We start from the raw sequence: 22,506 nt of genomic DNA on the forward strand, positions 1-22,506 counted from the left end.
GAGGGAGTTCTAGTTTAGTTTAAAGGAAGGAAGCGAGATTGAGCGGCTTCAGGGCTATATGGGAATCAGGAAGCTGAAGATGTCGGGCACTGCTGTTGCAGAAAATAAGAGTTTGATCAGGGTTGTTGTGGTCTACGGAGATGGGAGCGACAGTGAGGGGTCGTGATTGATTAGAGGTTGAGGTTGTTGGTGGGTGTGAGGTGGCTCACGTGAGGTAGAGGCGGAGGAGCTTCAATTGGGTTGGATTGGGAAGTGGAGATTGGGCCTATTGTGAGGTTCGACAGGGAGCAAAAGTCGGACGGAGGACTCTAGATGGAGTTTAGTCATGCTAGCTTCAGCTTGGAGGAAGAATCAGGCAGAAGAGGAGCGACTGGTGTTGGGATTTGAGCCGGCCGGAGTGTCGAGTAGAAGAGGAGGGATCAAATGCTTACCGTGAGCCTTACAGCTAGAATAGACTGGAGCAAAGAGGGCCTAGGGTCGATTTGCGAATAGGAGGTGCGAATGGGAGGGAGAGCAGGGAGACGTCGTATGTGAGAGGAAGAAGCTGTGGGAGTGTAATCGAAACTGAGAGCTTCGATTGCTCTCGTTTTAATAACAAGTGACTGTTGGTTGATCGAGACAAGCACGGGATTTATGCAGAAAACATGGGAGAGGACGTGAGGAGCAGCGTTGGCGCCGAATAGTACGAGGTATGTAGAATTTGAGCGGGATTTGAGCAAGGTTTCAAGTAGAGGTCAACAACACCTAAAGTAATATGAATAGAAATATAAATGATTTGTCAAAAAAACTTTAACATACCATACAACACTCAACTGGAATAAATACAAAGGAAGACGTTGTAAAACCAATCGAAAATAATTGAGATAAGGTTATTGATAATGATGCTCATGTAATGTCACTTAAAAATGCTCTCCAACATAATACAAACTAGATTGATAGGTCAAACAATTTCGTTATGGTTTATGTGGTGTATGTTGACTTCATCAATAACTATTCCCCATATTACGTGAAGGATAAGCAATGCACGATTAATGACATAAAGTAGCACATTTGACTAACCTTCAAGAAGGAAACAAACTTCCAACAGAAAAATCCTTTTCATTTCTGGTATGCAGGGTTTCAGCACGAAGTGGAGGGGCACATACAGTAATAGGAAGAACCCAATCGCCCTTTTCTCTTTGTTCAACAAGCAGAGGATGCTCATACCTGCCGCTTAGAAAAATCCAAGTCAAAGCTAAAGCGCAAGTTTACAAGCTAACTCAATCTTAACAACAAGAAAACAAAGATAAAGGTTAAAGCAATGAATTAAAAATCCGATAAGAAACTTTGAAAATAGATTTTTCTGAATAAAGCAGTACCTGTTCAAGTTTACGTGCATTGGTGTGGTGAAAAATTCAAATCGTAGAGACCATTGAACGGAAATATATGGAGTGGAGAAGGACATGGGTCCATCTCGCGGGATTGAGAAAATAAAGCTTGTTTGCGCCAAATCAGCAACTACTTCATGGTGATCATTTTGTACCTTCTCACAAGAACAACATAGAAATTGATTTATCATAATTGTGAGTTCAAAGTACAGCTGTTAGGAGATCAACTCCAAAACAACAACAGCACTCAGCTTTTTATAACTGACTTGAAGTTCCAATATAAACCAATAGAAGATTTCAAGGTTACCACAATTTATAATAGTCATGCAGTATACTTTCCTTAGGGTTGAATGGGCTTAATAATAAATTTTAGATTTCCTAACACGTAATTTTAGGTTAACAAAGGCACTTCCTGTTGCGAATACTCCAAAACATTTCCAATTTACAAAGAACATGAAAATGTTGTTTTTTTAACCCAACATGATGCACGTGAAGAAGGCAAGCTAGAATGTGAATGCAAAACATTGCAAAAAATTATTAAATAATATGCAACTTTGATTTGAATAATTTTGATAGAAAAATGCTAAAAATGTCATATAGGATTTTCCATCTTGGAAAGTTAGTAAAGAGGATAATTGGTCATTATTATGTAACATATTTTTTAATTGAGAATATCCAAATATTAATTAGCTCGTTTTCTATTATTGGTAATCTATATATAGGTACCAATTATATGGAGAAATCAATCAACTTCTTTTCCCTCTAACATTATATCGGAGAAGGGTTCATCCCAACCCTAGCAACATGTCTACTCTCCTCTCTTTGCGGCAAATTTTGCTACTCCACCGCACACTCGACCCCATTCTACTCCGTCCATGCTTAATCTCTTACCATTTTCACACAACCCAAGTGTTGTTTGCATCTCCTTGCCTCAATTCACTCTTACTCTATTTCCAATCCCCGTCTCTAAGTGTGAGTGTGAAGTATGTATGGTAAACACCATAATGTCACTTTCACAGTATCAACATCATCTCATAGTAAGACTCCTGATTTATTGCTCATTCAAGCATCTAGGCTCCAAGTCCTATCTTATAACCCATTTGTTGTTTCAATACTTCATCTCTTTTATTCACGGCTAAACTAGAGCTACCCCAGTATACTAGTTAAGAGTGTTGGTCTGAAGTTACTGATGAATTCAAAAAATTCTATCAAAAAATAAAATGTTCGATTTTCAACTACATTTAAAGTTCTCCACTCTAATGAAGCCATGAAATATACACAATCCACTTTTCACTTCTATGTACTTTAGACCTGTCAACATTTGATCCGACCCGAAAACCCGATCTAAAACCGACCCGAAATTTTCGGGTTCGGGTCAACCCGATTAAAGAACTGGTCGGGTTAGGGTTTGGAATTTCGACCCATTTAGTTTTTCGGGTCGGGTCCGGGAGAACCCAAAAACCCGACACTAACCCGAAACGACCCGCGTTGTTTTATAAATTATAAGTATATAGCCGCGGGCGTCGAGCGGGCTGAAGATATTCATTGTCATTCAGTGGCTTGACTGGCTTCTGTCTAGGGTTTCTACTTTCTTTTCTTTCTTTCTCTCCGCCTCTCCGATGTTAGAGCTCTCGTCGAGTCCATAGTCGTCGGCACGACGGCGTCTGCGCTTACGTTTTAGTCTTTCAGACTTTCAATTCACACATTCCCTGATTTGTTTCACTGTTTGTATCTCGTTTCTATTACCATTTTTGATATTTTAGAAGATGAAGGTGTTGAGATTTTGCGTTCTTCATTTATTCTCTATTTCTCTGCTAGGGTGTTGAGATTTTTTGAAGTTGAAGTTGTTCTGTGATCTCTATTTCTCTGCTAGGGTTTATCTCGACTAGGGTTTTAATAGTTTGTATAATTAATGGTTATTTTTGTGTAAATATTGTTGGCTATGGTGTTTAATCAACATATTGATTTGTCTCTACTCTCTAGCTAGCCCAGTTTGAACTTTTGCAGATGCCAGAAGCATTGAGGCAGTTAGGGCATCATGTATTTTTGATTTTTTCCATTTTTGTTTTGGTTATTTACTGATTTGTTGGTTAGTGACTGGTTTGTTGGCTAGGTGTTTAACCAAAAAAAGCCATAATTTTTTTCATTTTGGCATTATGCTGCAGCTGGCCCTTTAAGATGTTCAAGTGTTATGTGAAAATATGTTTTACCGTTTTAGTTAACTTCGTATCAGAAATTTCCAAATTTGACATGCAAGAAATATTTAAATATTCACATTGTGATGTCTTCTAATATTTTTGATAGATGGAGAGCTATAATACTATTGTTGATAATGTTTGTATTAATGAAAATGAAAAAGTTACGCCATCTGAAAATACGGTAGAGCCATGTAACATTGAATGTAATGAGGGAGGTGAAGTTGCTAGGAAGTGTAGAAGAATGACTTTGGTTGTTTGGGGTTACTTTGAGATGTTGCAAAAGACAAAAAAATGGTAAGCAAAGGTGTAAATGCAAGAAATGTGACGTGACATATTTCTGTGATAGCAAAAATGGCACTGCGAATCTAAGACGGCACTTAAAAAATTGTAAAAAAAGAAATATGCGTGATATTGGACAACTCATTTTACAAACAAACTCTGAATCATCCATTTCTATGACTGATAGTAAGTTTGATCAGTCAGAATTTTGTGACCTGTTTATTGCATGTATCATTATGCATGACTTGCCCTTCCAGTGTGTTGAGTGGGTTGGAGTTCGAGCTCTTCTAACGTATCTTCGTCGGGACTTGCAGTTGTTTTTAAGAAATACCGCACGAAATGATTGTAGGAAATTATTTAGTAAAGAGAAGTGTAATATACATTCACAGTTAGCAAAATTGACAAGTAGGGTGTGCTTAACATCAGACCTTTGGACTTCTATAATACATATGAGTTTATTTGTTTCACAATGCATTTTATAGATAATGATTGGCATTTGCAAAAAAAGATTATCAGCTTTGGTTTCATGCCGCCTCCTCATGATGGCATTGCATTGCTTGAAAAGTTACAGTCTCTTGTTATGTAGTGAAAAATTGATACCAAACTTTTTATCATTACTTTGGATAATGCATCAGCAAACAATACCTCAGTTGAATATCTAAGAAATCATTTATTTTTACATGGTGCTTTGCTTTGTGATGGTGAGTTCTTTTATATTTGTTGTACCGCACATATTGTTAATCTAATAGTTCAAGATGGTCTGAAGGAGGTTGATGCTTCAGTAATTAAAATCCGATAGAGTATTAAGTAAGTAAAAGGCTCTCAAGCAATGAAGCAAAAGTTTCTTGATTGTATCTTGATTGTATCAAACATAGATGCCAAGATGGAAAGAGAGGTTCACGACAAGATGTTCCAACTAGATGGAACTCCACTTTTATCATGCTAGATAGTGCTATTTACTATCGACGAGCTTTTCAATATTTAGAATTGAGTGATTCAAATTATAGGAATTGCCCAACTAGTGTTGAGTGAGAGAAAGTTGAATCTATTTGGCAATTCTTGACTCCTTTATAGGAAATAACATATGTTATATCTGGATCAAAGTACCCAACATCTAATTTATACTTTCCTTGCATTTCTAATCCATCGTTGAAACATGAACTCTTAAGTGGACATGAATACATCAAAAGAATGGCAGCATAAATGATAGTCAAATTTGAGAAATATTGGTCTGGATTTTCTGTTATACTGGCTATAGCTATCATTTTAGATCCACGATACAAATTTGCTTTTGTTGAATGGTGCTATAGAAGACTACATGAAGGTGATTACCAACATGAACTAATAAAGGTTAGAGAAAAGTTATTCTCTTTATTTGAAGATTATAGTTCAGCAAGTAATGAATTAGCAGGACAACATACACGTGCATCCCGAAAGGTTGAAGTTGGAACATTAAGAAGTACATCTACAAATATAATTAAGTCACAATTTATTCAGGTATTACATTAAGAACTAGTATATCTTCATTAAAGCATCTTGTGTTGTTTTATAACATTTACATCTTCACAAACAGGATTTTAAGTCTTTTCATGCGGAAATTGGAATGCCTAGGAAATCAGAATTAGAAATATATTTGGGTGAGCCAAACCTAGATACGGAGATTGATTTAGATATCTTGCATTTCTGGAAAGACAACCAATATAGGTTTACTGCTATGTCTGCTATGGCTCGTGGCATTTTGTGCATTCTTATAAGTATAGTGGCATCATAAAGTGCTTTCAGTAATAGCGGTAGAATACTAGAACAATATTGAAGTTCACTTAAGCATGACATTGTTGAGGCACTTGTCTGTTCAAAGGATTGGTTGCATGCAGAACAGAATGCTTTATTCTTCAACCTTCTTCTATTTATGTTTTTGGCAAATTTATTGGATGAGCTCAAATTCCTTTTTTTTGTTGCAGTAGTTCATGACACAGAACTAGATGCAGTTACGGATGATATCCTTGATTTACATGTCACTTAAATTGATGGACTGAAAGTTAAGTTATTAGATGATTATAGTTTAACATTTTATTGATATCTGGTTAATTGTTAATCTGTTAGAAGTTAGAACTGTTGTAGTGGACGGTTAAACTGGTGGTGGATTGGTAGTTTTTGCTGTTTAACTGTGTTGGTCTGAAGTTATTGGTTGTTGCTTGTAAAATATGTTATGTATTTCAGTGAGTCGTGAACTTAAAGTCTTTTGGTTCTGTTGGTGGCTGTGGCTTGTGGGTTTGGTTACTGGGTTTGTGGTTTCCACTTGCCAGATCCTTTATTATTCATGTTTCAGCTGGTTGTGTTTTTCTCCTACTTGTCCCTGTTTTGATTTCTTGTGGATTATGTTCTATTGGGATTAATGATGCCAGGTTGACTGTTTTAATTGATGTTTTGGCTTATCATAGGAGGTGAACAAGTGTGGTAAACATTTTGGCTTTTTGCATTTCTATCATTCTATGGATTATACTGCTGTGGTTCATATGATTTCTCGGGCCTGAGGCTTTGTGTGGGTTGCCCGTTGCTGCTTCTTGTATATTCTATTTACTTCAGTGAAGTTGTTAGCTGCTTCTTATATATTCTGTAAACTCTTTTTTGTATTTCGGTTATGTTGCTATTGTTAGCCTATTATGTTGCTGGCTACTGCTTTCTGTTTTTTGAAGTTGAAATGCAAGGAAGTGAAATGAGAAATTTATAAGTTGGGAGTCGTCGTATAAGTTATGAAGCGATGATTATTAACCTTCTAAGATGAAAGTGGGCACTGGAAGTCGTATAAGTGTAAGTTCTTATGTACTATTACAATTTACAACCAAGTGACATTAACTTAGAATAACATATACTATCTTACATTCTTATTCAAAGAACAGATATTAAGTTAATATAAATTGTCATCTTGGATGAAAATTTGTCAATATTGATTAAACTTACATCATACATCACAATGACCTCATTATGAGATTAATAATTTTGAGGGTTTAATCTGAACAGAGCAGTATATTATTATTACATATTAAAGTTTGCAACCTATATAACTGATTTTATTGTAGGCCATTGCAGATTTGAAGCCTTTATTTCGAGGAGCATTTCAATATTTCTCTTACAGTCGTACTCATCAGTCATCATAATATAAAATATAAATGTAAAATTGTATAAATTATTATTCTGAATTGAGATTGAGGTTGTAAATTTGTAACTTCGTAAATTAGTATCTCTCAAATTGAATTGAGGTTGTAAATTTGTAACTAAAAGTCTGAAAGGATGAATTTATTACTTATTAGTAACTTGTAAGAAATTTGATAGATTTGTGATTTGCTCATATTTTGCTGTTTGAAAGGATGAATTTTTGCTATTTTGCTCACATAGTCATATTTTTCCCTTAAATTATAATTAAAATTATTGTACATACGGTTTAGTGGGTCGCGTTGACCCGAACCCGAAAAATGCCGGGTCAGTCACGGGTCAGACCCGAACCTGACCCGGAACCCAAAATTGACAACTCTAATGTACATCAATCACACTTCCTTTATACCTTAAAATAAAATTGGTGCGGTTAAATATAAGCACCAAACAACCCCCTACATAATCAATAAGGCATCCTCTTCAAATTTGAATGGGGCTATGTTTTTTTTTTTGCTTTTCTTTCTCCAAAAAAAAAAACCTATTTTCCCATTGACTCTTGATGTAAGCAATGCCCCCCCCCCCCCCCCCCCCCCCCCCCCCCCGTTTGTGTTTGGGCTGATTTGAGTTTGTTGGGGGGCGTACGACTACTGTCTTGGCGGCTGTTCGGTTCCTGCTGCTGCTCCATGGCTTTTCCGGTTCCCCTGGTCTTGGTTGTTCGGTACCTGCTACTGCCCCTTGGCTTTCCAGATTCCTGGCTGTTCGGATGGGCTTCTACCGTGCCTTTAATGCTGCCTTTTTCTTCCCCTTTTTGGCTAATTATTGGCTCCTTTTCCCCTATTCTGGTTGGCTGATTTGAGCGGCTATTTTGGGGTGGCTTTTGAGCTTCTTTCCTCTATTTAAATGTGATGTTTATGGCAGTTTTAGGAGAGTGTTAGGTGATAATTTTTGGAGAATGAAACCTGCGGATTTTCTCTAGCTTGCGAGCCAGCTTCCTTTCCCTTCTCTTGTATTTCGTCTTGGACTTCTAATCCCTTTCTTCTCTCCATAATATCCCTTCCATTGTATATTTCTTCTCAAACTACAAAAGGTTGTAAGGTGTTGTGTCCCTTTTATTTGAAATTGTAAGATGTTGTTATGTCATGTTTATTATAGGTTTGAAGCGGTGTGTTTTTATATTCTATCGGTGCTTGTTTAAGTTTGTAATGTCTATGGTAATGAAGTCAATTTTATTTTAAGGAAAGGAAGACGTATAGTTATTTGCAATCTTAGTTTCCCTATATTTTTGGTTGCATCAACTCTCATGTTTTTGGTTACTCTTATTTCATCCACTCTTTTCATTGAAAATGGAATATAACTTTCTAATTGCATTCTCAAAATGTACCTCTAAAGTTATTCTCAAATTTTAAAAAATAACAAGCATATAGAAAATTTTCAAGAACTTGTATCCCAGCTGACAAATTAATACTGAAGAGCAAGTACCTTTGTTATTGTAGGAGCATTCTTCCTCGAAGGATGAACACATTGTTGATTGATAACTTCTAACATCTCCAATGTAATTGATACCTGAGAAATATTGTGGAAGCGTGTGAAACATATCTATCACTCTTACGAAATAAACAAACTTCATCATTATTCTTTTTTCAGAACATGAAAACTATAACTAGTACCTCAAGGCATCTCCTGGGTCCTTCTCCATGAAAGAAGGTGAGAGTACCACCAATCTGTATCAGGATGTTGAAACTAGTACTGCTGAATCTCATTGGCAAAGAATGTGAAAAAAACCTTATGGAAATCATCGAATGATTAAGCATACCATATCACCAAAATAATAAGTTGAGTCAGAGTTTTTTGGTGAAAATCGGAGCAAGACTTGGTCATCTATCCTTATGTTGTAGGATCTTCCACGAATAAAGCCTTCTGCTGCAGAAAATTCTTGCTAGAAATTAGCTATCTTCTTCAATTATTAAAGACCACAAACAAGAAAACAAATTTAAGCAGCTTTGGAAACTCAAAAAAAATTTAATGCATCTAAAGTTGCCCTATAGAGTATGCAAATTTATCATCATTTATGTAGAAAAGATACGTATAAGTCAACTTATTAAAAACCACGGAAATAAGAGAATGTAAACTTACATGACAGTGGTTCAGCAGATCGCATGGCATATGTTGATGCCATATCATCCCTAGAGTCGAAAGATCTTGAAAGTTTCTTTTGATAAGGGTACAAAGAAGAAGAACGATCAAGTTCCTTTTGAGGAAAAACTACACCTGGCATAAGGGGAAGAAAAAATGATAAAAATAAACCTGAATCAGTAAAATAAATAACAAGGCTGCTTTACCACCACATCTAATGATGGTCATCTAAATTAAGTGCACAATTTCTATATTATTGTCATCTAATTAACAGCAAGTTAGATGGTAGACTATGGGAATTATTCTGAATAAGCTTCATGAAAATAAAATTATTATGGATTACTAATCGGCAGAATGTGCTAACTTTTTTTGCATGCCACAATATACTACTACCAAAACAGGCTTGGCATTCAACAAAATTTGAAACTTCAGCCTTCTTTTTAAGAAGATAATCAGATCCCTTCATTTTGGAGTATAATTTTAATATGTATTCTTTTTTTTTTTAATTTTACAAACATCAATCATCTAACTTTTTAACTAATTTACAATTTAACTTCTGAATAATTTCCAATTTATAATTATATTTACCTCATTTTATTAAAAAGAGATTCATTGATTCATATATAATCACTAGGTAGCCACATGCCTTCACATTTTCATCATTTTTTAAGTAATTTGAAGAAAACACATGATAAGAATTTATACCCTTCAATATTATTTAGCATAGCTCTTTAATAAAGATTTTTATAAATGCTAAGATGCATAAAAGCTTTATTTTATTTTTTATAACTTACAATTTAAATACTTTTTTCTCATATAACAGGATAATTTAAGAAGGCAAAACTGCTAAAAAAATAGGATTCTTAACTAAATTTATCAATTTAATATATATAAAAAAATAGTATATGACATCAAAACATGTTGCATGGATAAAAAGTATATTATGAACTTTAAGTTACAAGCACTTTGTCTATGTGTATTCTTACAAGTACTTCAGAAAAGCAAGAAAACAACATACTTTCATCAGAATTATCAACGACCTCTGCTACAGAGAGCTTAGAAAGAGGTATGTATGACAAGTGAGAGGAGCGCTCTCCCTGGGCATATTGGTATTCAGTACTGGAGAACCTTGCCGAGATTGACTGAGAGGATGAGGACTTTTTGACTGCCAAGTCAATATTTCCTCTGGCAGGAGTATAAGACGAAACAGATGACACCTCATCCCTTGAACTGTCATATCCTTCTTCATATACATCTAAAAAATCGTTTGCTTGAACCTGCCAGGTGAACAAATGACTATGCTTATAAAAAACTCATCCAATTTGATGCATAGCTACTGAGTCAAAAGGGTTTCAATTATATACTGTCTGGTTGGCAGCAATGATAGTATTATAAAGCTCAGAATCACTGGTAATTCAGTTCATAATTCCTTTTTGAAGAGAAATTAAACTCTCAAAATATTATACAGTGCTCAGAACAGTGAAAGAGTGAGACATCAACACCAGGGTCTGCTGCTTTCCGATCACTCGAGATAATCTCTATGGCACAAGTATAATTTAAAACCACCAAGTCCTTAAATTCCTAGCTTGCTTGTTGGACAGCCTTATTGGGATAAGAATCACTAGTTTTTTTTTTTCCAGCATAATAACGAGAACTTTTCATCATTACAGGAAAAGTCGCACTTGTCAAACAGATAGAGCAACCTTCTTCGTTATAAGTATCATTAACTTTTTGAAGAGACAGTGTTATAAGTACTTCAACTATTTAAAATTTATTACAGTTGAGTGTTGTAAGTGGTATTAATTCTAGTTTTGACAAGCTCTTATGCATAACATCAAGTCAAATAACTTTAACCTAACCCTCGTTAACTCTTTAACATCAACTTTATCATCCCTTATTATTGTTGAATAATCTACCTTCATTTATACATGCCCAAATTATCAAAGCCTATTTTCTTAAACATATATACTACTCTCACATACCTTCACACAAAATTATTTTGCATACCATATTACCTGTTTTCACCGCACAACCCATGATAGCATTCTCTTTTCTAAAGCATTCAATCAGGATGTTTTTGGGTTTTAAGTTGTACACACTTAGAATAAAAGGGCAAGTGCACTCCCCTAAAAAAAAGGAAAAAAAAAATTGTACAAACTTGGAATCATATAACATGTCTGGACTTAATTTCCATTTTAGCAGTCTTCCTCGGATTCTACTGTGCAAATAGTGTCCTAGGAGCGCTTCCTCAATTTTAATCATCCTATTTTGACACTATAAATAATATCAATATTCTGCTACATAACAAAATCTGATACAAGAATCTGTTAAGCATAGGTACCCCTTGACCTCCTACTCTCATATCAATATTAATTCATCTTAATTTAAATAAAAAATCATGAAATCGATTTTTATGATGCAATTTTAACTCATCTTCAAGGCTTTGCTTTATTATCTTAACTTTATGTTTTCATTCTATAAGAACAAACATTAAAGTATTTCATTTCTAATGCATATTTTAGGCACATCCATGATCAACATAAAGAAATATAGAGTTGATGGTCATCTTTGGCAATCCTACCACGACCAAGAAATCATTGATCATTTTCCAAATATGCCCAATACTTGTGATTATGAAATCATACGTTCTTAATGATTTCAACAAATCTTTGACATATGTATCCTCTTTTAAATGTCCATTTAATCATTGATCCCTCAATAACATCAAAAGGCATTTTCTACATTGCTTTTACGCTTTTTTTATTAATGTTCTAAACACAAATAAAAAACAATTATAATTTATCTTCCTAGTGTAAACCAGATTAACTATGCTACAGTGACTTGAAATTCCTCAATCTAATTTGTTACTTGTTTTCATTGCAAATTGCGAACTATAAGCTTTGATCCCCTATGGTTCTCACTTCTCACAATTGTGAACATTTTTCTATTCATAAAAATTGATTTTAAATTGCCTCCTCCAATCATTTGACATTGTGGTAGTCTTAAGATTTTCTTAAAAAGATTCATTAATATTATCCGATGTTATAAATGACTCCGCAAATCTCAATTAAATATAGCCCTAAAATTTTCCTTTTTATGGATCTTCATCAAAGCTAATTCAACTTTCATTTGTTAGATTAACATATTCTACATAAATTCATTTATTTTTCTCCTTAACAAAATATTTTCCTTTTTTATCTCATGTTTTAATTTTCAGAATAACACTATCATCTTGCTTCAATTGCTAGAGCTCCAGAATTCGTTGCTACCTGCTACCTTCCTTGAATTTATTAAATATTCTAATAGTGTTTCCTTTTTCTTTCTTCAAGAGCGGTTCTTTCTAATAAAAATTTCCACCACCTATTTCTACTCTCCCGACGCCCCTTAACTTCTTGATGCAATTATCGATTACTTTTCATATTAAATTTTATTCAACCTAATCAGAATTGGCAACGGAAAAATATAATACATAAGCACCACCAAAAAAGAGGCTTACTGCCTTAAAAGTAGTATTGCATAAGCAAAAATAACATAAATTAAGATTTAGGCTATTATATTTAAAGCAATACAAGAATTCCTTATGATCCATTGCCCAAAGCATGAACAATGGCGTAAATGTCATGCTTCAGAAACAATGATAAATGCATCCCAATCATATAGCAATTATATTTTATTGAATAATGCAAGTAAATACCAAAGTTAGAGATAAGGACTCAGAAATTGGCATACCCAGGAGATCAGTAGTTAGTATTATACATGAATAGCTAAAAGAAAATGACTAAAGAAGACAAAAGAAGATATAAAAAGTAGGTTGAAATATGAGATTCTTATTTAAAATGACAAATAGGGAAATTGCTAAGATGTGTCTCATTTCTCAAAACATAAAGATGCCTATAAGTTGGTCATTACATGCACGATATTTCAAAATGAAATGTTACAAACTATAGGATATCCACAATCATATATTTGCAACATGCAACTCATTCTCAAACTTGCACAAAAATGTGTATAAATTCCTTCAAATCGATGAAAATAGGATTGCTCGAATGACAATAGATAGATAACTTCAAAATTTGACTAAAACACGCAAAATGTTCACAGTTCAGAGGGTAGAAACGATCCCAGAAAATTGAAATACAACTGAAAGAAAATAATCATGCACGAGGTATAAAATGCAAAATAAAAGTACTTTAAGGAGACTCAATTAATAAAATAATATTCTTATAATCCGTTTGATTTTTGCAGTTAATTATTTGATATCGACGAGCAAGAATGTTCAAATCATCATGCTCAAGAAAAAACAAGTGACTGGTTAGTGTTGCAGCAATTAAAAACATTTTAAAACAATGGAGCATGGAGAATTAAGAAAAAATTACTAGTATAACTTCTCAATTCCAAAAAGTTACCCAATCAGAATCTGCATCCTTCTCTTTCCAATATATATCCATTTGAATTGCATTAGAAAACAAAGCTCCTGCAGCACTATCAAACAAATTAAGCCATCTTTTTTCCGTAGCAGAATAGAAAGTTTGTAAATATAAATAAAAACATCACGCTGCGCCATAAAGGCCACATATCAGTATCTACCATCCCAATTATTAAAATCAAACTAAAGCATGATAACTACGAATGCTTACCAACACTATTGATACTCTTTAGTTCTTTATTATAATTCCAAGTCTTAAGGATAATCCTTTCATGTTCTTTGGAATCATTAGGGCTGCGTGATGTTATGGTAACAAGGTTCTGTTTAACCTTGACGCCATAAAATCTTCTTTGATTCTTTCTACTGCAAAGATGTCTATGCATGTCAAAGGAGCTACTAGACCATTCAAGCCTACGTGCCATATATATATATTCTTACCAACTAGGAAAATAATAATTTTAAAAAATAAAGCCTTGCAGTAATAACAGGCATCTTTTATATCATGATGGCAAGGTATTAACATTAATAAAATGAAAGGCGATATGTGATTAGGCTCAGATACTAAAAAGAACTAAGAATTAACCTTTGTCATTCAGCTCAACCAAAATGCCCCAAAGACCCCTATATCTTTCAACTTCAGATCTTCATATTCCCCAACTCATCAATCAACACATTTATCTGGTGGATGCTAGCAGCAGCTCAAACATTTATTAGCTCCTCTACTATTAAGTTATGAAGCCCAATTTTTTCCCCACAAAGAAAACGTGCCATACAGACTTAGCCCTAAAAGGAATATAATATTAACAGTTATTTCACTAAGGACATTTTGAATTTTTATTATGCTCCGGCTGTGCTAGGTTTTCTTTTAAAGGCCAGGGGTGTCATCTTATAATTGTACCTCAAAAATTAGGGTTGTAATTCTCCACAATCAATAGCAAAATATACAGCGACAACAATACGACAACAATACGACGTAGCCATTCATTCATAGAATGAATATGTATAAATTTTTTATCTGTTTTTGTGTGTGTTGATTTTCTTTTATATTTTATGTCGCTTTTAGATCTCTGTGTTTGAATAGATTTCGCCTATTGTCCAACATCTACTTCCTATTTGAAACTTCCTACACGCACACCCTTTGATCTTCCAAAAAAAAAAGAAAAACTAATCTTCGAGGTACAAACCTAGGGGCACATTAAAGTGGCATTTAATCAGGCGATAGTAAAACATTGGATAATCAGTGGAATGTAGTGCAGTGGCATAGCAACCATGCAATAACAAACTGAATAGGAATGCAAATTCCTCTCTAATATAGGCGAGTGATTGCCATGCCTCAAACTTTCCGTCTAACAAATACCACTCCCTTGGGTTTCAAGCAATGAAAGTGCGGAGAAAGAAGAGGGCAATGGAAATGCAAGGGAAGCAACAATGTCGAGAACAAGAGTAGCACATTTGTTTCCAAGAAATAAAGTGAAGCAAATACGATGAACAAGAAAAATGGAGAGGTAGACAAGCTGAGAGATAGAAAGTAGAATGACCACAAGTGCATTGAAAAATGCTAAAACAAAGTGGAATAGAGGTTCAAGAGATAACTGAGTATAACCACTCACTCTCCTAGTCGTTGTAGATTGTTTATCCATTTTACAGGCTAGCAGCCAGATTTCCTTATGAGTCACATTTAATGGGATAAAGAAAAGGTAGTAGCAGGTTTCTCACAACATTGTTATTGAAGTGAAGAAAGGGTACCAGGACTAATAGATGAAATCAGCATAGAAGGTGCGGCAAAAAGGAGAATTAAAGCATGGACGAATAATGGACCAATGGAGAAAGTGATAGTCCAATAAGGAACATAAACTTTTTTTTTTTAACCTTTTGATTGTCTCTATTAGGAAATTTTCCATGACATACAATGTTTCCCATTTCGTATCCTTGCAAAAAATAAATTAAATGTAACCCGATGGGCAACAAATAAATAATATAGCTACATAAATCAATAAAAGGATAAAATTAAAAAAGTCATCCAAGTCAGTAAATGCTTTACATGTAACGTATAATAATTATCTCTCCCAAATGTTTTAAAGTTCTTTTAAGTCAAATATTAGACGCTTGACTTCAAAGCATATAGAATGAAGCATGTTAGATAGATTGTTAGGAATTGAAAGGAGAGTAAGACAAGACAAATATTAGGCACTTTCATGCAAAAAACAAAGGTTGAAGCATGTCAGACAAGCAGCTAGGAATTAAAAACAGGTGACAAGAGGATTTCACTCAATCAGTTACAACAAAAGAACATAATAATCAGAGACTTACAAAACAGGCCAAAAAAAATACAAGAGAATTCTATTTAAATAAAAAAAATTTATATAGAGTTAAGAGTTTTCAACTCTTAACAACTAAAGGATTGTTTCCCCTCAATTCTTACTTGCTATGGTATACAAATGTAATATCAAGCCCATTCTCTTTTAATATCTTAGTCGATTGTAAAAGAATGCAAGATCAATCTTTTCCATCCCCAACAAGATAAAAAAAGCTAGTGGCACAAACAAAACATGTGTTTTAACCGCACTTGACTTTGCATCTTGCACATTGAAAGGTTTTATGCGGGATGTCTTGGATTGCATAAAAATAATTAATGCAATATGAACTTTTCAAGGTTTAACTAGAATGGAATTCACAACTTTTTTTTTAATGTTTAGAGCATGTCGTATGATTTTACTCAACAACAACAACATCAAGCCTTTATCCCACTACGTGTGGTCAGCTACATGAATCATTTTTCTCCATTGTGTCTGGTTAAGAGTCAATTTCTCATTTATATCTAATAAAGAAGGATCATTTCTAATATTTCCTAACCAAGTCTTTTTTAGGTCTACCTCTACCTTTCTTAACATATGTTAAATCTAATACATCTACTCTCCTAATCAGTTCTTCAGAAGGCCGCCATTTTATGTGACCAAGACATCTAAGACGACTCTCTCTAATCTTATCTACCACTAGAGCTACTCCAACCTTTTCACGTATATACTCATTTCGTGCCCTGTCTCAAAGAGTAAAGCTAGACATCCACCTGAGCATCCTCATATCTGAACGCTTAACTTAACATTATGCTTCTCTTTAATGGCCAACATTCTACACCATAAAGCATTGCAGGTCTAATCACCATCTTATAGAATTTTCCCTTAAGTTTGAGTGGTACTTTTCTATCATACAACAAGCCTGATGCATTCCTACACTTTATCCATCCAACTTGAATTCTACTAATAATATCCACATCTATTTCACCATCACACTGAACAATAGACCTAAGAAATCTAAAATGTGTAATCTTATTAATGACTTGATCACTCAAAGTCACAAATCCCCCACTAGATCTATTACTACTAAAATTACAATCCATGTATTCGGTTTTAGATCTACTCAAACGAAAACCTTTAGACTCTACGGTTGACCTCCATAATTCAAGTTTACCTTCAACTCCCTCTTTAGTCTTACCAACAAGAAGAATATCGTTAGCAAAAAGCATACACCAGGAAACATCCTCTAGCAATCTCTAGTAAGAACATCCATGACTAAAGCAAAAAAGATATGGGCTTAAGGTTGATCCTTGATGTAATCCAACTGAAATTGGAAAATACTTAGTCAAACCACCTTGTGTTTGAACACAAGTAATAGCTCCGTCATAAATACCCCTAATGACTTGAATATAAGTATTATTAATCCCTTTCTTTTTTAGAACTCTCCATAGCAGTTCTCTTGGAACTTTATCATATGCTTTCTCTAAATCAATAAATATCATATGAAAATCTTCCGTTTTTCTCTCTATTCTTCTCCATGTCCTATGATTTCACTCTAGAAATAAAATAAATAAATAGGAAAATAGTATTTTTTCCTTCTACTCTTTCAAACAACCAAGGGAAAATAATTGAGGAAGTTATTCATTTTATATCAAATCAAACCACCCATTAATAAAATTCTTTATTCTTTTTCAAATACAATAGATCTATCTATTCCATGATGAAATGTCAATCTATCTCTATATGTTAGACCAGGTCATAATGCACCAAATTTTTAGCAATGCTTATTACAACTTTTTATCAATCAAGTCTTATGCCCTTTTATTGATAAATATGTTGTCGTTTAAGGTATACTTATGTACAAAATTTACACAATGTGTTCATTGTCCTTCCTCTAGACAAATTTTATGCCGCCACACCACCTAAGTGCATCTTCTTCGCACCAAGAATTTCCTTTTTGGGTTATGACCATTCACAAGTCGGTCTTAAGACCGATTTGGGTTGAGACCGATTTGGCATTTCAAGGCATTAAGTCCATACGTACATCAGTACCTATTATGTTATTACCATATTTTGCACTTCCTTTTGAACTCCATTTTAATCTCTACAAGCAAGGCATCATCATCATTCTTAGCCCAACTGCCCAGCAAGTGGCTTACTTTTGTACAAAACTCAATGGGGGCATCCTTCATTATAGTACCTATGATCTCGAATTCTATGATGCCATCCAAGCCATCAAACGATAACATCACCATCTGTTTCAAATGGAAAAAAATATATACTGATCATGAAGCTTCAATGTATATCACCAACCAAGACATATACTACATTTGGCATGCTTAATGGGCCTCATTTTTACAGCAATTCACTTTTGCAGGAGCACTGAACCGAATAGCCAATGCTTTAAACCATCGATTAAAAAAGCGGTCGAGGCGTCCGAACAGAGGCGCGACTCAGTTCGAGGCGCTAACCCGGCGCCTTGAGGCTTAAGCCTCAATGTATTTGACGTGGCGTGCGATTTTTTTTAGCTAGGCGTATGCGTCGAGGCGTAACGCCTCGAGGCGGCGTGAGGCGACGCCTCATTAGGATTCGACGGAGCTCACAACAAAGAACAAATTCCTTATCTTTCGAGCGCGCTGCTTCCGCTTAGTCCCTTTTGAGAGCTGCTTCGTGTTCGACCACAAGTGAGTTCTTCGATCAGGCAGGAGTGCTCGAGAACGACCTTTCTTCCTGTTCGACCGCTGGTTTGAATCGTCGCGCTTCGTGTGAAGTCGGAGCTTGAACCAACGGTAACACTACATGTTCGACCACTGTTTAACACTACCTGTTCGTATACTCGGTATCGAGCGGTACATGCTCGGTACCACTAGGTAAATGCTTGGTACTGTTGACCCGTTACTGTATCCAAAAAGAAAAAAATATACGTACTTGTCCGGCGCCGAATTCAGCACGTCGTCGCCCACGACCTCGCACGATCGGATGTCCCTCTACGTCGTGTTAACAGCTCTCCGCTCTAACTCTCTCATTCCCGAATTCTCTTCCTCACGATCCCTCTCTCTCTCTCTCGCGGCTCTCCTCTCCCGAGCTCTCTCTCTCGCTCTTTCTCCTCCAAGTTGGATCGGAAGCCAGACATTTTGATCGAAGCAAGAGTGGGGAGCTCGCCGACAGTGAAGGCAACTTTCTCCCTTTCACGCGGCTTCTCCGGCGCCTCCATTGCTGTTCGACTTCGCTGCTTCGACGACGTTCCCCTCCCTGTCGAGCGGAAGTTACGACACTTTTGATCGGACAGAGACGGGATACTCGCCGGGCTGTGATCGTACTTCTCCCTTCGACGCCTCTTCTTCAGCTCCTCCGTGACTGTCCGACCGCTCCTTCATCGACTTTCCCTTCCAGTAGGATCGGAAGTTACACATTTCGATCGGGAGCAAGAGCTCGCTGGCAGAGAAGGTAATTTTCTCCCTTGCCGTGCGCTCCTCGGCCTAATCCCGTAAAATAAAAAAAAATTATAAAAATATATATATTAATTATAATTTTTATTTAACTAATTATAATTATTATTTTTAATTAATTATAATTATTTGATTAAATTATACTTAATTCTAAATTAAATTATTATAATTAAGTTATTAATTATAATTAATTTTAATTAATTTAATTAATTATTCAAAATTAATTTATTGTTAATTATTAATAATTAATTATAAGTTATTAAAATTAATTAATACTATTAGTTATATATTATAACTAATAGTTTTAATTAATTTTAATAAATTTAAATTAATTATCTTAATATTATGATTAATTATGAATAATTAATTAAAAATAGTTAATTAATTAATTATCATTAATTAGCATTAATTTATATATTAACAAAAAAAAAATGCTTGCCCTCCTACCTCGATCCTCGAGCCGACAGTCGCCGACGACTCCTCCCCGCCGGTCTCCAAGGTATAAATTTCTGACTTAAACCCCGTTTTCGACGTTTGCAGCGGACCGGGGAACCACCTATACGCGCTCTTGTACACGGTAGGAGGGAGCCCGATGCGAAGCATGCGACGAGGCGGGTAAGCCCTATACACGCTCTTGTAGCGTGGTGGGGATGGTCCTCACCTTGACACCGACACCGGCCGACGACTGCTACGCAAAGGTACGATGTTCCAAAATCCCATTCTCGGTGTGCAGCGGACCGGAACCACTATACGCGCTCTTGTAGCACGGTAGGAGGGAGCCCGGTGCGATGCATACGACGAGGTGGGAGAGCCCTATACACGCTCTTGTAGCGTGGTGGGGAGTCACTGCTGTTCTGGGAGTCACTGCTGTTCTACTGTACGGGTACTGCTGAAGGCCCCATACACGCTCTTGTAGCGTGGTGGGATGAAATTTTGTACGGCCGCGGTGTCTACGAACACCTACCATACACGCTCTAGTAGCGTGGTGGGAGGCCCAGCTCCCAAATTTTCCCCCAAACGGGGGATATGCCGGGGTGCTGCCGAAATTTTCACTGAAATGTACAAAGACTGGAACAATTCGAAGACCTTCTTGGACAACAATATAGAAGACCTGTACTCGAATAAAAATGTACAGAACTTGAACTAAAATGAGCAGAGGACCTGTACAAGAACAGAGGACTTGTGGACCTAAATCAGAATCAAAATTCAAATGATTTGTAAGACCAAATTCAAAATGAGATAAAATCAAACTGAAATCAAAATCAAGTCAAACGAACATGCATTTGAACTTGCAAGGACTTCAGAAGATCTGAACAAAGGCACTTGAACTTGTACTCTGAATTCAAAACTAGAACAAGATGTGGACAACAAGAACTTATGCATTTGAACTTGAACTGTACGACGCCAAGTGAAATCAGATTTGCAAGCATTTGATTCAAATCCGGATGAATTCAGTAGGATGATAGGAGACCTGAATGAATGTGGGAGACTTAGACTGAGTTTGAATTCAAGTCTAAATGAAACTTAACTCGAACTCAGGCTATACGACATCAAGTGGGGACTTGTAAACTTGAGAATTCAAGTCTGAATGAAATTGAATTTGGATCCAAACACATGCAAAAGATCGAAATTTGGATCATACACGAGGAAATCAAACTACAAGACCTGGAGATACGAACTCCTACGACATTCCCTACAATGCTCTGTGTGATGAGAAGGTAATATGGGAGACCAGTGATGGAGGATCCGCCTTCCTACAAGCAAATGCAACCCAACAAACACAATCAAACCACCGAGATCGGTGAAAGGGTGGATATGATGCAAGAAACAAGGGTTTCCTATGAACATTCCTAGAAACTCGTAACAAATACGATGGATCCTTACAAACAAATATGAGCTACTTGTGGATAACAACAGTGGGCATATCGTAAGTACATCAAGCCACTCTGTGGCACAAGTACAAATATCTCCTACGATGATCCCTACGATCGCCTGTTGATGAGAGGGCAATACTGGAGACCAGCAATCAAAGATCCATCTTCTACAAACAAATTCAACTATCAACCACCTGAGATTGGTGAAAAGATGGATTTGATGTTGGACAGCAATGGTTCTTTCACAAACACTCATAGGAGCTCGTAGTAGATACAACAGTCCCACCAACGATCAGTCAATGCACTATACTTACAAAAAAGAAATGAATGACAGTTGTAAGATGTACGACTCCTACTTATATGTATAACAACCAAAGATCTGCCCCTACAGTAGATGCAATCGTCCAACCACCTGAGATTGGTGAAAGATGGTTTCAATACAAAAGCAAGGGCTCTCCTACAAATACCGGCTAGGGAGTCGTAGCAAGTACAACGGATCCCTACAAATGAGTACGAACCACTTGTGGATAACAAAGTGTATTGAAAGAACAACGAATCGCTGTGGACACAAGTATTGATATCACCACGACATTGGTGGTCAAGATCTTCAGCCAAACCCGGTACAAAGGCAGCCCGATGTACGAAAAGGACACCCCTGGCAGAAGGGGGAAATGTTTGAACAAATTAGAACCAAACTTCCTGGTGTTCCAAAGTCTCTTCTAGTTCTAATATTAAGAAGAAAACAGCTCGGTACCCACAAAATACCAAGAAATAACAAGTCTGCTACACCGAAGATCCTAAAAGGAGTTCTCCCCAAATCAGCAGTCTTTGACTCCAAAATTCAAAAAATCCTCCCCTGGTGATTGAGAAGGGGGGAGTCAACATCAAAATCCAAACGCACCACGGATCTGCAACACTTATGAGAGCAGACAGAATGCGTGTATAAGCTTTTCAAGGAAATGCTGTGCATTCAATATGACAAATACATGCACAACTACAAATATTTCAAAATACCCCTACATCGTGCACCGTAGTTTGTATGCACATAGGTACACAAGGGGTAAATACAATCTCAACCCGCATGGCCCTGGCGAGCGTGTTATTGGTACAACACGTGATGCCTATGGATGCTATGCGGGTTACAAGGATGATTCAGTTCGAATCCGATCCTTCTATAACGGATCAATAGAAGTCGACAAGATTCGAACTACCTAAACAAATACACGGTTGTAGCAACGCGGTGTATTTGTTTATACATTCTTTTTAGGCTTTCAAGGCCTAAAATCAAGAAAAATTCATAAACAAAGACATGAAGCCTACGAAACCCGATCCT

General features: G+C 35.9%; 1 protein-coding gene across 2 annotated transcripts in view; it reads right to left on the minus strand.

The window, feature by feature from the left end:
• The window catches only part of LOC110095378, a 61,495-nt gene that overhangs the window by 6,198 nt on the left and 32,791 nt on the right, over positions 1–22,506 (minus strand). For both annotated transcript variants that reach the window (XM_020820899.2, XM_028697045.1), the window contains exons 6-13: positions 13,537–13,604; positions 10,149–10,407; positions 9,131–9,265; positions 8,811–8,917; positions 8,665–8,718; positions 8,477–8,560; positions 1,359–1,522; positions 1,060–1,206 (exon numbers count right to left, since the gene is read on the minus strand). In XM_020820899.2, coding sequence (XP_020676558.1) covers positions 1,062–1,206; positions 1,359–1,522; positions 8,477–8,560; positions 8,665–8,718; positions 8,811–8,917; positions 9,131–9,265; positions 10,149–10,407; positions 13,537–13,604 — 1,016 coding nt within the window. In that variant the 3' untranslated portion in view covers positions 1,060–1,061. The remainder of the gene's footprint in view (positions 1–1,059; positions 1,207–1,358; positions 1,523–8,476; positions 8,561–8,664; positions 8,719–8,810; positions 8,918–9,130; positions 9,266–10,148; positions 10,408–13,536; positions 13,605–22,506) is intronic.

Source organism: Dendrobium catenatum, unplaced genomic scaffold (genome assembly GCF_001605985.2).
Source record: "Dendrobium catenatum unplaced genomic scaffold, ASM160598v2 fragScaff_scaffold_103, whole genome shotgun sequence".
Taxonomy (NCBI): Eukaryota; Viridiplantae; Streptophyta; class Magnoliopsida; order Asparagales; family Orchidaceae; genus Dendrobium; species Dendrobium catenatum.